The 18,097-nt window shown below is 37.8% G+C and overlaps 1 protein-coding gene across 1 annotated transcript in view; it reads left to right on the forward strand.

Moving 5' to 3' along the window:
- The first annotated feature begins 1,856 nt into the window (after window positions 1-1,856).
- Window positions 1,857-18,097, forward strand: part of WDR75 (WD repeat domain 75) — a 34,119-nt gene continuing 17,878 nt past the window's right edge. Inside the window, exons 1-7 of the mRNA XM_021703388.2 lie at window positions 1,857-2,006; window positions 7,422-7,551; window positions 10,550-10,615; window positions 11,710-11,800; window positions 15,172-15,296; window positions 16,775-16,845; window positions 17,832-17,951. Coding sequence (XP_021559063.1) covers window positions 1,921-2,006; window positions 7,422-7,551; window positions 10,550-10,615; window positions 11,710-11,800; window positions 15,172-15,296; window positions 16,775-16,845; window positions 17,832-17,951 — 689 coding nt within the window. The 5' untranslated portion in view covers window positions 1,857-1,920. The remainder of the gene's footprint in view (window positions 2,007-7,421; window positions 7,552-10,549; window positions 10,616-11,709; window positions 11,801-15,171; window positions 15,297-16,774; window positions 16,846-17,831; window positions 17,952-18,097) is intronic.

Here is an 18,097-nt window from a genome sequence, read left to right on the forward strand (position 1 = left end):
ACCTAGCTCTGGCTATCTTCCAATTGTTGCTTACTGCTGCAGTATCTATCTATAGGCAATACTGCTTGCCTGATAAAATTTCATCAGTCCTTTTCCCTTCCAATTTCTTCTTAAGAAAACATACTCTCTTGTAACTCTCTTCTTCCTATGGATTTCCCCCAAACTTTAGACTAAAAGCTAAGTTAAATATTTTCCCTTTTTGGCTACCATTAGCTATTCCTCCTAGTTTCCCCAATAACTCATATCTCAATTCCACAAAACATTCCTTCAAAATAAAAATGTAGTTATCTTTCAATCCTGCAATACCTATTCTAGGAAGCTCTCCTATAGCAATAGCAACAAATTTATGTGTTCTATAGCACTATTTGCCACTTTAAAAATGTAAATGACTAAATATCCACCTTTGAGACAATGATTTAATCAATTATGGTACATTTGCTCTACAGAATACTATGCAGTCATTAAAAAGATAAAATCTGTATGCAGTGAAAGCATAAGAGAATAAAGAATTCTGTAGTGCACTGTACTGAAGAATAATGTTAAGGTATATATATACCTAGAAAAATATCAGGAAGCACATACACCAAATTTTCAATGGTGGAGATATTTGTGGGGTATAAGATGGGCTGGGATCATTCTAACCATATTTCTGTACTGAAATTATTTTACTGCAAATCTGTACTAACGTTGAATTTTTAAAATATTTTTTAACCTGCACAACTTTAACAAACACATATTCATCATGTTAAACATCCTCACAGAAATCTTTTTTTCTCATGTTACGGTCTTACTTTCTTCAGCACACAATCTTATTTACTTGTCTCTCTCCCGTTGAATCCCGTCTGTCTTGCGCTGTGCCTCACAATAATTATTTAATAATTGTTATTTGTCTCCAGAAAAACTGAAGAGTTATAAATTTTAACATATCAAGAGGTAACGCGTACAAGTCAGATCTCCTGTTCCTGCTAAAATTAAGCTGTCAGTGGCTCTTCACTCTTCGTAGTGATACAGAGCTGGCAGAGGATCGATAAATGTTTACTGGATGAGTGAATAAAGATAAGCGCCTCTAATATACAGGGACCACAAAAAAAAAAAGTACATAACTTTACAAAAAGAGTATAGAGTATGTTAAGGCTTCCTCACCCACAGGCACGGTCGACTAATGGGGGGAAGCTAAAACCAAAGCAACAGGCACAGAAGAACCCGTAGCAAGACATGGAACTTGGGCGGGGGTGGGAGGGAATGTCAGATCAGTCCGAGCGGCTCCATCGAATCGGTGAAAGAAAGATGCACCAGAATCCCGGAGCAGGAGCCAGGCGTCCAAAGGCAAAAGCAAGGCCCTCGGAGTTGTGGAGATTCTACAGGAACCTATGGTACGCTCAGCGGAACAGGAGAAAATGACGGCTAATGGGTGGGCAAACAGCTATGCAAGAAGTAGACAGCTACCTTTCCCCCCAAGAACTCAACTGCGCGGCCGAGAAACCAAGCGGTACAAAACGCTGGCGTCATCTCTCAGAGCCCGAATCAAAGCGGAGAAAGAAGCGGCCTGGTGGGTGGGGAAGGGAGGTGACTGGAGGTCACGTGATAGGACACCCTTCTCTTCTGGCGGAAGAAGATATATAATCAAACTGACAGGGCCAGAAAAAAGAAAATTAGTACTAAATAAAAGTTCAGGGGTGTCTAATACAAATTCATTGTCTCTATGTCTCTGTTTCGCTTCCACCTTTTTTACATGTGTCCTAATTTAACGTTTCCCACACAAAAGATGGCGGCACATATGCTGGGTCCTACCATCGAGACTGAAGCCTAGAGGGGCCCAGGCACGGGTTGTGTGGGCTGCGACTCGTGTTCTACGGCCCGGCCTCCCTAAAGGAAATTCTGGGCGGGCTCACGAGCGTGAGTTCCTGCATCTGCGCAAAGATGGTGGAGGAGGAGAGTGTCCGCGTGGTTCGTTGTGGCGGCAGCGAGTTGAACTTCAGGAGAGCGGTGTTTTCTGCAGATTCTAAGTATGGGGCCCCCGCGCATTGCCAACCGGGCTGAGGGACGTGAGTCGCCGGGGGGTTGGGAGGAAAGAACTGTCAGACTCGTCCGGACTCGCAAACCCGCATTCTGGGCTCAGGAAAGGGGGAGGGTGCGGGGGAGCTCCCAGGGCACGCGTGAGGGAGCCGGTGCCTGAGTGCTGTTAAGAGGAGTGAGAAACCACTTCGTGCCGTGGCACCGCAGGCTGGGGCGCGCTTCTCCTTCTCAATACAGTTTATCTGCAAGTAGATTGAGGGACCGGGGGCGAGCCCATGTGTCCAGAATCAGCTCCGCGTTGGGGGCAGCGAAAAAGTCCAGGCACAGGTTATGTACGCTGCAGCTCTTGCAATACCACGAGTATTCCTCTTTCGGAAAGAATCGGGACTTTGAGTTACTGAGAGAGTGAAGATGTCCGTTTTCTCCACACTGCCCTATTCTCTGAAAGGGTATTTTGGCAACCTTTTTGCAGCTTTTCCTGGGTACGGATGTTAGATTCTTTGCGGGATAATAACATATATAAACCCTGGTCCCTTTTCTCGGGAGTTCAGTATAGCTGGAAACCACACTACTCGCTGGGTTCAAAACCCGGTTCTCCCATCGTGTGAGCTTTGCAAGTTTTTAATCTTTGCCTCAGTTGCCTCATCTGTAAAACAGGAATGCTATTTTGTAGTCTGTCTCATAGGATTGTTGAGAGGGTTAATTGCTTTAATACATATGAAGCAGGTAAAATAAGCCTGGCAGTTAATGGCTCAGTGTGTGTCAGCTGTCATCATCATTATTGCTCTGTTGTCAGCATCATCTAGAAGTGACGCGATGTAGGAAGAGATTTCAAATCATTTAAGGACAGAGTAGCCCTTAGTAAAAACGCTATCTTAGAAGAGTAAAGATTATATCTTATGAAAGTTTGTATCCCTCACAATATCTTGCTTATGAGTATATGATAGTTGTTGAATGCATACATGGCTGAAGGAATTTTCATAAAGTGTCCTAGAGGCAAAAAAAAGAATCATCCTTGGTCTTTACATGAAAGAGGATTTTGTTGATATTCATCTTCTAAAACAGGAAGAAACCCAGACTTCAAAAGGGTGCCAAAGTTCTGCCACTTTGGACTTACATCTAGATAGCCAGTTTCTTGTTCCAGTGTACTGGAACTCCACCTTATTCGCTATAAGGAGATTCACTGTGTTTCATTTGCTCAGTCCTACAATTTAAGTATTTGTCAGCTGTCTATTATAACAGGCTGACATAACAAAAGCTAACTTTAATATGGATCCTACCTTCAAGACCTTACAATCTAATGAGGAAAAGAAAATAATAATGTTAATTTAAATAATTTTATAATTAATAATAATTGTAACATGTTTCATACTGTGGTACTTTGGGAGTTCATAAGAAGGAGAGAGTACTTCAGACTGGTGAGGTTCCTGAGGAAGTAACCTTTAGGCTAGGCCTAAACAGGTGAATGGTATTTTGACTAGGGGATGTGGACAGAAGGCATTCCAAATAGGGGGCACAATACAAGCAAAAGGAATGAACAGACTGCAGAACAGACTGTGGTACAGTTAGCTAGTGTGAATGGTATATGAAGAGAGCTAGTGTGGTTGGAAAAGGAACATGAAGCCAGTTCTTGTTTGGTCCAAAGAGTGTTTTTTTTTTTTTTAATTCCCTAGATGGAGGGTGGTGGGAGGTAACATGTTGTGGTTTCTTCAAGAAAAATTAATCCAAAAACTGTGTATAAAACTATGTAATAAGTGGTGGAGAACAGCAAGATCAGAGGTGGGTTGGCTTAGCATACTTGAGGTACAGTGTTGGCATGGAAGGGGGAGTGATGTAGTGAAAGTTTCCCTTCAGTAGTAGGACCTTGAAAGACTAATGGGAGTTTGCCCCACCATTGATTTTGGGGGAGGACATCCAGGCAAAGTGTGCAGCTTGAAATTGCTGGGGTGGGGCTGGGGGTAGGGAGTTTCATGTGTGTAAGTCAGTATAGTTGCAGCATAAGGGAAGTGGTAGAAGAATCTGGAAAAGTATAGACAGGGCTTAAAAGGCGAATGCAGGCATCCAAGCAAGAGATTGCTTTGGCCTGAACTAAGATAATATTGAAGATGAAAAGACAGAATTTTGGAGTGATTTGGCAATTAGGATTAACGAGAAGATGTTGAGTTCATTTTGGGGCGTGATGAGTGTAAGGTACCTGTGAAACAACCAGGTGGGCCAAGCAAGCGGTAGGTAGAAATTCAGTCCTGAAGGTTGGGGTATTTGGTGAAGATTTAGATGTGTTGTTGTTGTTGTTTGGTTTTTGTCTGTATAGAAGGTAGTAATTAAAATCAGTTCTCTAGCAAATTAATAGGGTTATAATGAACTCATCAAGGATTTGAATATTATCTAAAAGATACTATAGGGGTTGGCTAGGTTATACAGAAAGAAGGTAATTTTGTATTTTGCTTCAAGGAACTTATCAAGAAAGCTGAAATAGTAAATAAAACAATAGAATTGTGGAATTTTAGCTGTCTCCTCTTGGTCACTGGGGCCTCTTGGAACTAGGACACAAAAACTGTTCTGCCTACTTGAGAAGGTTGTTATGAGAGGCAAGCCGAGAGGTGAGTATACATGAGAGTAGATGGCATTCCTGTATCAGATATTACTGACTCCCGGTCCAGCACTGTATTACATCCTGTTACTTCCCACATTTATAGGATGCTCTGCATTAGGTTGCTAGGATATAGAAAATTTAAAAAGTGGGTCATTTTTGCCTTTTGCATTCTTAAATTCCCACAAAGCTAATGTCCGACTCTAAATATTTTTCTTTTGCAGACCATTCTGCGTACTGCTGCTGTAATACTTTTCCTTAAGTGTTACTGTCATAATATTATTACTCTCACCCTTATTCCTAGTCTTACTCCAAACCCTGTAACAATCTTCTGTTGCCTTCCTTAACTGTAGCTCTTTTCTCTGGCTTATGAAGCTTCCCTGATCTAGTTTAACTCTGCTTATCCCGTTGTGTTTCCTGACATAACCCATTGTACACACTTTGCTTGTTAGATAGGTACATTTCCTGTCTCTTGTAGGTTCTGGTTCTGTGTTCGTTATTTCCCAGCTTTTGCTTATGTTGCTACTCTTTTTCCTTCCCAGCTCTTAAATTATGCATCCTTCAGAGCCTCATTTAAGTTCTGGTTCCTGCTTGAAAGCATCCCTAACTTCTTTCTTCTCCACTTCATCAGCAAAGATGATTGAGTCCTGTGTGACAGGCATTGTGGTGGGTGCTTTACATGCATTTCTGTCTGCAGGATTTAGGTATTATCCTAATTTTATGGAAGCATATATTGAGTGTATACTGTGTGTATTATGGGTGCATTTGCATGTGTTGTTTCATTTCGTCCTCATAATAACCCTGTGAGGAAGTGTTAGCTGCATCTTAAAGTGGAGAACAGTGATGTTTTAGAGAAGTAAATTCTCCCAACATTATTCAGCCCATATGTGGCAAAGCTGGCGTTCGAATCCATTTGTGTTTGACTAGTTAAAAATGCATTCTTTTCCTATTATACTATATTTCTGTTATTAGATTTATAATACGTACACACACCCTTCCTCCCCTGAAAGAGCTTACAGTCTGGTAGGGGAAGTCTTTCAGTATGCCATGTGGTAAGTGCCGTGATAGAGCTAAGCCTACCTACCATCTTGTAGAAACATTCAGAGTGGTGCTGATCTGGAGTGAGAAAATGTGGGAAGGCTTCACCTGAGCTGAATCTTATCTTAAGGAAGTAGTCATAAGAAAGAGTGTTCTGTGTAGACCGAAAAATTTACAGAAGTATAGAGAGAGCATATCATTTGGGGGCTTGCATTCAAATTTAAAGCCATTCTCTACCTAGGAGCAAGGAGAGAGGAAATTCCTTTCCTCTGGGGAAGCATATCAGAGTCAGGTGTTTTCTTGGCACACCGTACCCCCTCCCCCCACCATCTTCTAAAGGACTGCCTAGAGGACCTATTAGTACTAATGGAGTATGTCTGTGGGGAGTACGAGGCTGTTGGAGCTGTGAACCACTTGAGTAGAGCATGGTTTTCAAGTGAAAAAGTAGTTCCAGGTAGACCAACTCAAATCACCAAAGGCCTTAAGAGTTTCAATCATATCCTAAAGGCAGTGGGAAAACACTGACAAATTGTAATTTAATTTTACCTCTAAGGAAGTAATGTCAAATTTGCAAAATTAATCTGGTATGAGTAGGAAAGATGAATTGAAGGGCCACACCTAGAGACTATAGGAAGGAAGCCCTTAAGAGTGGTCCAGGCTGGAGATGCTAAGACTCTGAATTACGTTACTCATGGGAATAAAGAGGAGGATCCAGCCAGAAGGGTAACCATAAATCTCAGATGTTTTGTTGCTTGAACTTCCTTAATCTATTAGACGGTTAAACACAACCATTTCCTGACTGTCTCCTGGCAACAGCACTTATAAAATGCATCCTGATTTCAGAGAGGTGAACATGTGAAAAAGGAAGTGTCTTAGAACTGATAAAATAGGGTAATGGTAACCCTGGTCAGCATTAGAAGATTTACTCTTTTGTTACTTTGTAATTTTTATTGGTTCATTTTATCCATTTAGTTTACCAAATCTTTGAGGATCGTGTGGGTTCTGTTAAACAAACTAGAGTGGACATTGGGAATCAAAGATAAATTAAGGTCTTTGCCCTATCAGAGCTTATGGCCAGATAAGGTAGATACATATGTAAACAATTTCAGCACAACATGAAAAAGAGATATAAACAATTTCAGCACAACATGGAAAATACTAGGATCAAGTCATGTACAGGGTGCTTTGAGAGCACAGAGAAGAGGTCTAGCCTAGGAATTCTGTGGTTTGTACCTTCTGTAGTGTGTGGGAAAACCCCCTGCCAGGCATGTATAATGTTTAGTAATGGCACAGAACAAACATTTTTTACTTTGTAGACATTAGAAGATTTGTACCTCTGAGCTTTGTTCTCTGCTTATATCCATAATGAAAACTGTCAAATAAATATTGCCCCCCACTTAACTACTTTTAGTAATTTAGTAGCCTCTGCCACAAATCCAAAAAGCAAAACCAACATTTTAGCAACAAGAAAAAGAACTGTCACAAAGTCTTTACACTCTGCTATAAAAGAGGCCTTGCCAACTAGAGAGAACTTTGACTTAGTGTTTATAAGGTGGTGTCTCCAGTGAACAGTGAAGAGTGGGGGACATGGGAAGATGCTGTCAGAGTAATGGTGTATAGTAAGTGAATACATAGCACACAATTTTTAATATATAGTTCTTGAAAGTGTTGTTTTGAAAGAAACCTCTGTTGGCAAGTTAAAAAATTTTTCATGGACTATAGAAAAAAATTATGCTCTCTATAGAATGCATGAAACTTAATTTTTTCTTATTTCCAGGTATATCTTCTGTGTTTCTGGAGACTTTGTTAAAGTTCATAGCACAGCTACAGAAGAATGTGTACACATACTGCAAGGGCACAGAAATCTGGTGACTGGAATCCAGCTCAACCCCAACAATCATCTACAGGTGTCAAACGATTTATAATTGACTATTTTAATACTGGCTTTGTTGTTGCCAGAAGATTGTGAATTGATTTGGGCTGGGAAACTTACCAGGTTGTAATTAGAAAAATACAGGTATCCCTTGCTTTTCAAAAGTTTGTATTCTACTTCGTTTTTACAAAGAAAGAAAGAAGAAAAGCAAAAATAGCATTCAGTACTTATTTTGCAGCGAGGTGTTATAGAGGCAGCGTGTGCACCTTCCAGCGAGAGTAGCACATCAGTCTCCTTCCCCAGGAGCTATACTCAGCATCTCAGCACCAAACCACCGTAGCTTTAAACTGTCTGCTGTGAGCATCTGTGCTCACATCATACATCCATTAGCAAGATGAGTCCTAGGGTATCAGAAAAGCCTAAGAGAGGTTATTTTTGGGGTCTGGGAACACTCAGAATTTTTCCACATGAATTAATGGTAACTGCTTCTTGTTTTACATCATTTCTACTACAAAAGATTTCATAAGAATACTTTCTCATAGCAGGGGAAGCCTGTATGTTGATTATCTGATTCAGGATATTTTTCACATATATTTAGTTTTTAAAATAGGGTCACAGCCTAGAACTGCATTGCCCCTCATTCTGTGAACCATTTGTTCCAAAGGATGCTACTAGGTGTTGCTTGAAAGAAGACATTCTTGGCTATATGAGTTTCTGAAATTCAGGGCTAGGCACAGTTAGATGAATTTCTTGGTTTAGATCCTCTCAGGTCCTTTTATAAGCATTGTGAATATCCAAAAGGGGTGTTTCCCAAGCTTATATGCCCTTGAACCCTTTGGTTTTTGGAACACGTTTTTGAAAATGCTGGCTAAAAGGGATTGATGCTATAGATCTGTTCCCTTATAGATGAGGCTCTTCAATGTTGATGCAGATGTTACCTAATCTTAAGGCCAGTGCTGGACAAGAAGGGCTTCAATGGATGGACCAGTTAATTTCAGGACGAACTTGGGAGTCCAGTTTCATGCAGATCCTTCCATTCACCCCACAAAGCAGCTCTTCTCAGAATTCAAAAATAATGAAATGTCATTTTAATTCTGTCCTTACATTTCAGCAGCTGCTAAAGAGATCTCAAAAACATTTTACTCTTGCTCTCGTTTTTGATCAAGTTCCATTTTTCTAGATTAGTCACAGCTAACTTGGAAGTTATTGCTTGATACAAGAATAGGTTTGCATTGCTATTTACTGTATTATCACAGAGGAAGTAGGGCATAAAGTGACAATGATCTTTTCTTTCCAAAATTAAATGAGCTACTGTGAAAATCAAAGTTAAGTAGCTCTTCTGCAGGGTGCAAGCACACATTTCTTTTTCCTTGCTGTCCTCTGAGGGTTTGACAAAACAGCTTATTGTTACGTGTAGCATTTGAATGTTTTTCATAGCAGAGATATCCTTTCTTTAAAATTGGAATTTGTGAAGTCTGTATTACCAAATTTTGTAGCAAAACAAAAAACATATACAAAGCATAAAAGATCTATTTCATGTTACTGAAAGTTAATAAAATTAGAGGAGGACAATTTTATTGACAGGTTTGGTTGAGGTGATAGGGAGTGCAGATTCTCTGGACTTCGGAGTCATGGGATTTGTGTGCTAACCATTGTATTGACAGTGATTGTATGGTTGCCTTATATTTTACTGATCCATGTTCATGATTTTTCCTTTGTAGTACTTGTGATGTATATTTCTACTTATTATAATTCTTTTACTTGAATAGGTAATGGTCATCATTTTCTGTTCTCTGATTCCATGTCCTCACTGGCAGAAATCTTAAAATTGCCACTTTCAGAAAACTTGAAATTCTTCATAAACGTTATAAGCGAAGTATTTTTCACAGTAACAGCAACAAGTAATCCACTGTGACCTTAGTAAAATTAAGTCCGTTGGGACAAAAATAAAAGTAAAAGTACATGTTACTAAGGCCTTCTGGTGCTACCAAAGTGTGGTGCACAAACCAGTGCCACAAATGGTTGGTTACCACTCTGCAACGAGAAGAGTGTAGAAATGGAGTGACCCAAAACTTTAGAGCACTTCGACATTGCCACGGCGTCCCAAGTGCATAATAACTTCTGTTGTGTTTTACAAAAGTATTGTTCCTTGATGTGTTGGACATTTCTTTCTTTCCTTTTTTTTTTTTTGAAAAACAGGACATTCTCAGGTCATCTGAGAAGCACTCCTTTAATACCCATGTAAGATGAAAGCGGTTCTGCTAATAAAAGTGCACTGGGTGCTAGGAGAAATACTAGCAAGCTCTGAAGTGCTATTCATAGCTCCATGACTTACCATCTCCCTCTTGAAGCTAGAGCGTTGACTTTTGTCCCCCCTCATGTATCATATGACCTCACTGATATGAGGAATTCTTAATCTCAGGAAACAAACTGAGGGTTGCTGGAGTGGGGGGCTGGGGTGGAAGGGATGGGGTGGCTGGGTGATAGACACTGGGGAGGGTATGTGTTGTGGTGAGCACTGTGTATTGTGTAAGACTGTTGAATCACAGATCTGTACCTCTGAAACAAATAATGCAATATATGTTAAGGGAAAAAAAAGATAGCAGGAGGGGAAGAGTGAAGGGGGGGACATCGGAGGGGGAGACGAACCATGAGAGACTATGGACTCTGAGAAACAAACTGAGGGTTCTAGAGGGGCGGGGGGTGGGAGGATGGGTTAGCCTGGTGATGGGTATTAAAGAGGGCACGTTCTGCATGGAGCACTGGGTGTTATGCACAAACAGTGAATCATGGAACAGTACGTCAAAAACTAATGATGTAATGTATGGTGATTAACAAAACAATAAAAAAATTTTAAAAAATACAAAAAGCTGTGATTAGATTTTCTATTTTGTAAAAACAGTATGAGGAGATGACTCTGCCTCTTTAAGGCTAATAATTTAATGAACAGAAAATGTCTTCTGTATCACATAATTATTCGTTTGATATCTTAAGTTCTATTTTATAATTCTGTACTGTTTTTACCCTTTTAGTTGTATTCTTGTTCCTTTGATGGCACCATTAAACTGTGGGACTATATAGATGGCATTTTAATAAAGGTACGTGTTTTGATCTTCTGTTTTTCTTATTTGAAAAGGGATGGCAACATCATTTAATGACAGACACATTGTTCTCTTCTATAAGGCCTAATCTTTAGATAGCCTTTTTTTTTTTTTTTTTTTTTTAAGATTTTATTTATTTGACAGACACAGCAAGAGAGGAACACAAGCAGGGAGAGGGCGAGAGGGAGAAGCAGGCTTCCTGCCGAGCAGGGAGCCCGATGCGGGGCTCAATCCCAGGACTCTGGGATCATGACCTGAGCCGAAGGCAGACGCTTAATGACTGAGCCACCCAGGCACCCCTAGATAGCCTTTCTAAACAAGTTGTGAAAGTCACACACCATAAAAGAAAAGAAAGTTGACTATTTGAAAATTTTAAACTTGAAACAAAAAAATGAGCAATAAAATCAGAAGAAAATACTTACAAGAGTTACTATCCCTAATACACAGAAAATACACAGAAAACCAATAAGGAAAAACTAATAACCTAGTAGGAAAAAATTGGCACAGGGTGAGAATATGTAATTCACAGGAAAAAAATAACAGCCAGTAAACATGAAAAGGTGTTTAATAACCTCAGTAATAAAAAAAATGACACAGCATTTCCCCTATCAGTTTAGCCAAATTACAGACTGCAAAAACAATCTAGTGATAGGTAAAGTGTAGAGAAACAGATACTTTTATTTTTGTACATAATTAGAGTACAAATGAAAATGAAAAAATAACTTTTGCTCCAGCAATCTCACTTTTAGGAATCTCTTGTTGAAATAATGACATGTGTGTAATAATTATAGCATTGTTTATGGAAAAAAACTGAATATAACCTTGATGTCTGTTAAAGTTTCATATTCATTCAATAGAATACCATATAACCATTGAAAAGAAACAGGTGGACCTATATGTATTAATTTGAAAATTTATTTAACAAATATATATCGAGTGTTTTCTGTATACCAAGTATTCTGATGTTGGGATACAGTGGTGAGCAAAATGGATTAAAAAAAAAAAAATCCTTGCCCTTTATGGAACTTATGTTTGGGGGTTGAGGTGAGGGTAGACAGAAGATAAACAATATGGTACTTTTTATCTTTCAGACTTTCATAGTAGGGCATAAACTTCATGCCCTCTTTACTGTAGCCTGTGCTGAGGATTCTGTCTTTGTTATAATAAATAAAGAAAAACCAGGTATAGTATAATTAATTTATTTTGTTTTATATAGCATTGGATTACTCTTTCCATAGTTTCTCAAAATGTAACAGTTTGGTTTTAGTCTGAAGTTAACAGTGTTTGGAGCTGGAATTTAAATTGCTTCTGTTATTATTGCATTCATTTTGGGGAAGCTTCCCCCTAGTTCTGAAATACACAATGCGAAAATGATTACTAAATATACAGTTGTAATAATAGATTTCAGAGCTCAAATTTCAAAGCTGTTTTGCAGAGGTGGGCTAGAGTTTGTTTTTCTACTAACCTTAATCGGCCATTCTTAAGCGTCGCTGTTCATTTTATCCGTTATTGAACACCCCTTTTGTTGATCCTGAATCTGTCAGAAATGGTATAGAAAACAGTTTGATACTAAGAGCTAGTAGTGTGATTAAATTATTCATTATCATTGGAGCATGATTTCATTGAAATTGCCATGTTTCAGAGCATTTTATGAATTCCTGGAATATCTTCAGTGGTTACAAAAATTGTCCTTTAGCAGTGAATTTGATACATCAGAACACTGACATGAGGGATATATCCAAAGAATTTTTCTAATACTGGAATTCAAGAAGGCCACTGCATCTTCTGGTGTTCTGTATAAAATATAGCTGTCTTCAGAATTCAAAAATGAAAGCTTTAAGATGTTTACTGAGCAGTCTGCTAGGTTGGCTCATGGCTCACTAGCTAAATGAATCCTTCCCATGGTATATTTTTGTTTGTTCTTTGGGTTCAGCTTAAGGGCATGATAATTTTGTTTTGTGTGTGTGTGTTTTTGGCTGGAACAAATTTGCAGATTGTTTTATATCATGGACTTTTTTTTTTTTTTTTTTTAGATTTTATTTATCTGACAGACACAGCAAGAGAGGGAACACAAGCAGGGGGAGTGGGAGAGGGAGAAGCAGGGAGCCTGATGTGGGGCTCGATCCCAGGACCCTGGGATCATGACCTGAGCCGAAGGCAGACGCTTAATGACTGAGCCACACAGGCGCCCCTATATCATGGACTTTTAAATTACCTGAGAATAGTTAAAACTATAAAAGCTAAATCTGTTTTTAGCTAAAAATCATTTGGTGAAGTTTGGTAATGAGTAATATTTTATCTATCAAAAATGTGACATGAAAGAATAAAAGCAATAAGTTCAGTTTTCTTATGTAGCCCATAAACCACCTCTAAAGGATATTCCAAAAAGTGTTCTGGAAATGGCAACATTTCTTAAAATAATTAAGTCTCCTTCCTAGTTGATGGTTTTAGATAGCCCTTTTCAGTATTTAAGTTCTGTTTTATATATAAGTGTGTGGATTCTTAATGTCTCTCCACATACTAAAAATTCAGATTCCTAATCTCCCTCACTGACAGTTGATTCATTAGTTTTGAGATTTAGTTTAGGATTCTGCATTTTTTTTTATTTCCCCAGATGATTAAGCTCATCCTTCACATTTGGTAACCAGTCTGTATACTAACACCACAATTCCTCAGTTGCAAGGGTAGTTGCTAAGAGTTGTAGCAAAACTTTTCATCCATGTTAGTAAGGTCAGTGATTCTTAACACTGGCTGCACATTAGAATCACTCCAACTAACTTAAGATTCCCTGTGCTGGGGCCTGTTTACTTAAATATTCCCTAGTTGAGTCTAATGTGCAAGCCAGGATAGAAAACTACTGATCTAAAGTAAAGATCTTGGCATTTGCCTTTTGGAGCTAACCAGATGCTATAATGTAATCTGAATTCTATTCATGGTGGGATTCGTGTTACTCTCCAGTACTTAACACATCATGAGAACTCAACGTGTGAAAATCTATTTAGCTGTTAACGTAAAAATGTGAATCGGGCCTAAGATGGCATTTCATAGAATAGATCTAAATACATATATCCTTCATTAGTTTCATCTTTGTTCCACAATCCGAAACCAGCCTCTGATTGAAAATTGTATAAATCATGTTGAAGTATGCTTCGCTGCTTTAAAAACATTTTTGATTTACATGTTATATTTTATGGTATCATTTTTTGACCATATGTAATTTATTCATTTAGTATCTAACTGAAAACCTACTACATGCCGGTTACTATTCTGGTTGCAGAGAACAAAACAGATAATCCCAACAATAAGCAGACTAGATCAGTCATCAGATGTAATAAGGTGAAAGATGCTTTAGAGAAAAATATAGCAGGGGAGGAGAATTGGAGAAGCAGAGGCAGCGTTGGAGAAGTACATATTTAAATAATTTAAGTGGTTCTGAGAAGAATACGCTGTGCAGCATTATTGGAGAAGCATGTTCTATAGCATTTCTAGCATGTTTGAGGAATAGCAGGGAGGTTGGATTGGAGTGATCCAGGGGAGAGTAGGTAATAAATAGCTTTATAGGCCATTGAAAGGATTTTGGTTTTTACTCTGAGTAGTTAAAAAGCTGAGTAGTTAAAAAGAGTGAAATGATCTGACTTAGTTGTACTAGATTCTCTGGCTTGACAAGAATAGACTATAGGGGGACAAGGATAGAAGTACAGAGTACAGTTAAGAGGTCCTTGCTTAGGTGGTGAGAAATGATTGTGTTCTGGGTATCTTTGGAAGATACGGCCAACAGGGTTTGCTGATGGTTTGATGTGGATATGAAAGAAGTCTAAGATAACGTAAGGAAGTCTAAGCAGCTGGGTAAATGGTGGTGCCATTTCCTGCAGTGGGTAGAGTTGGGGAAGACTAAATTTAAAAAGGAAAATCAAGAGTTCAGGGTTTGGGCATGTGAAGTTTGAGATGACTGAGAAGGCTAGAAGAACCAAGAGTTCAGAGCAAATAATCGGGCTGGAAAATGGGAAAATGGTAAATTGAGGTGTTACAGAAGTTTATATTCATTTTAATGTCTGAAGGAATAAGGAAATAGCATAGTAAAATATGGCTATTTTCTCTTGGGAGGTTTTTTAAATGGGATGTAAAGAGAACAACGTGACAGTATTATAGAAGAGGAGATATATCTTGTGACTGTGTGGCAAGCACATTGCATTTCTGAAATCTCTCGGATGGGTTGTTGCCTTTGGCTGCTCAGTTCACCGATACACCATATTCCATCTCCATTGTAAAGGGCAGCTTAATACTTTGGAATACAGAATATACCAGTAAGATAAATTGTTTTCTGTTTTAACATATATAGAGCACGTATGTGTAGGAGTTAAGAAATTAGACTTCCATTTAAAACTTGTATATTCAAATGAACAGTCCAACTTGAAGGCACATTTTGTTCAAGATAGCCTGATTTATTGCCATCAAATGAATTCTAGAGTACTAAGTAACAGTTTCATATGAATAAGTGCACATGTTCATTTTCTCTAGAGAAGATTTATATTAATATAGCTACCTTTGGCTAGATGTTTTTCAGCTGGTTTCAGTGAAACTGCCAAAATCATCAAGCCAGGAAATAGAAGCTAAGGAGCTCTCCTTTGTTTTGGATTATATAAACCAGTCACCCAAGTGCATTGCCTTTGGAAATGAGGTAAATTTGTTTTGGTTTTCTATTTTGTACATAAAATCTCTTTGCAGCAATGTTTCCTTTGAGCATTTTATGTTATAGTCACTGAATATTGCCTTGAGTTACAATATTTTTGTTAGGAGCTAAGAAGTTTGTTCCATTACTTTAGCATGTATTTATGGTGTAGATATTTTAGGATCCTTAATCTTTATATACTTATTCTTGTAAACCCTCTAATTGTTCAAAAAATACCAATATTTCAGCATTTGAACTCTTTCTTAGCCTGCTCCATGTAAAAGCCACTCACATCCTTTCATTTTAGACTATGTGTTTTTAGAAAATATGACCTCCCTGTCCATAATCAGTGTGCCCATTATAGAAAATTGGGAAGTTAAAAATAAAGTGAAGAAATTAAATCTTAAATCTCTTCCTAGACTTTTTCCTAAATGCATATAAAATAATTTTTCCCAAACTGAATTAGGATCTGAAGGCTTTTTAACCTTTGTTTTTACTTAACATTGCAACACAAGTGTATACTTACATGTTCATCAGAAATAATAACTATGATGTTTCTACCATGATTTAGCCTTTCCCTATTAATAATCACTTTGTTATTTTCAAGTCAAGCAGCACCGGAAGTCCCTAGATGACATTGTGGTGGCATGTTCCTGTAGTCTAAGTTTGTAGCATTTTTTTGGTTTTGTTCTAAAGAAAGCTAATTTCTTATAGTAGAGAAAACACTTTAACATTAAAGATGGACAGTACTGAGCATTGGCAAGATATGGAGCAAAGGTAAACATCCGTTCTTACCATGAGCCAGCAAGTTCCACTCCTAGGTAGAGAAATTAGAAAATGACCATAAAGTGACATGTACCACAATGATTAGTATTCATAGTAACTCCAAAGTGGAAATAACCTAAATGTTCATCAACAAGAGAATAAATAATTTGTGATATATATTCATTTATTGGAATGCTACTTCATAATAATAGAAACTAAAGATACAAATAAGAGCATGAATGACTCTCAAAAAGGTGAAGGTGAGCTAGAGTTCAGACACAAAATTGTACATTGCACTATTCTGTTTATATGATGTTCTAGAACAGACAGAGAAGTAAACTGTGGTGATAGAAATCAGTGGTTGCTGACAAGGGCAGGGACATTGGGAATGACTAGAAAAAGGAACAAGGAAACATTTCTGAGGTAAAGAAAATGTTCTAAATCTGGTGGTGGTGACATGGATATACATGTCAAATATGGCACTGTTTTGTATGTAAGTTGTGCCTTAATGGAAAAAATTCAAATATAGGACCTAAGTTCATCTTTTAATTTTCTATGACGATTTTAAAAGGATTATCCTTTCCATAGCTAATTATATTGTTTTTTATTAATGTGCTCAATCTGCAAAAAAAAAATGGTTACTGATGATTAACTTTTGTGATGAGAACATTTCTCGAAAAGTGTTACCTATTTTTGTGAATGTCATCTCTTTGAAATACTAGGGAGAATATGTTGCTGCAGTACGGGACTTTTACTTGTCTGTCTATTTTTTCAAAAAGAAAACAACATCGAGGTAAGAATTTCTTTTTGATAGCTTTATTTACTTGAGTTGGTTGTAATTTTATTTCATCTTCATACCTGTGATCCAGAGCTATTTCTAGTTTCATGTTGCAAGTGATTGTGAAACCACTTCATTACAGAGGTAGAGTTTTTAACCCACAATGGATAAGGTTGAAGGAATTATTAGTCACAAAAACCTAGGGAGCTTTGTTCAACCAAAACCCCTTGTCCACTTAGATTCTGGTGTGCATATATGATGTCAACATTGGATGTAGTTTGAAAAGGCTAGCCCAGGTGAACCTTAACTGCCTTTTTTTTTTTTTTTTTTTTTGGTTATAGGAGTGAATGTAGGCTTTGGGATACCCGGGTTTAAAGTGAGTCAAATTTAGTCTCTTTAAAGCTCAGTGTACCTCAAATTAACATATATTTAAAATGGGGAAAATATCTACCTAATAGAATTGTAAGGATGAATAAAATAACATATTTAAGGAGACTCTTGTCAAACACAAGTAGTGACTCTTCAAGTGACACTGTCCCCTCTTCCCTTTTACCCTGTCAAGATTAACATGTTTCTCTTTGTAGTATAATAAGGATCCTGATTATCTTTGGACACATTAGCCAGTTGTCTCAGATATAATTTATTAGGCTTGTTCATTACTAATGTTAAAATTTAGCTTCGGTTGACAAGAAATTTGAACAAACTCGGCTCAGGCAAAAGTCACTGAAAGGACTGTCTTGGCTTTACTTTGATGTCAGTGGCCTCCGTAGACAAGTTATCATGGTAGAATGTTGGTCACATGGAGTTTATATTGTATATTAATAAGTGTTTGCAAAAAAAATTCTTGATAATCACAATTTTTTTTTTTTTAAATCATGCATTTATATTCAGTGAATTTTTGGAGCTCTCCAGTTTGGTTGATAAGGGTGTGAACTCTCTTTTACTTAACTACACCACCACTTATCAAGAGACTTTAATAAGGGACAATTTTTTTCTTCTAGGTTTACTTTATCATCATCAAAAAATAAGAAACATGCTAAGAACAATTTTACATGTGTAGCATGTCACCCAAAGGAAGATTGCATAGCAACTGGTCACAAGGATGGCAAAATTCGTCTTTGGTCAGTTCACTTATGAAATGCATGGTGACCCTTTATATTATTATTTTGTGTTAGTCCTGCAGAACAGAACTATCTTTGGGTTCAGGATAAAGGATAGTACTGGTAGTAGAGATGAGGCTTTGCTGACATCCTCCCTTTCTTGTATT

Source organism: Neomonachus schauinslandi, chromosome 3 (genome assembly GCF_002201575.2).
Source record: "Neomonachus schauinslandi chromosome 3, ASM220157v2, whole genome shotgun sequence".
NCBI classification, from domain to species: Eukaryota; Metazoa; Chordata; class Mammalia; order Carnivora; family Phocidae; genus Neomonachus; species Neomonachus schauinslandi.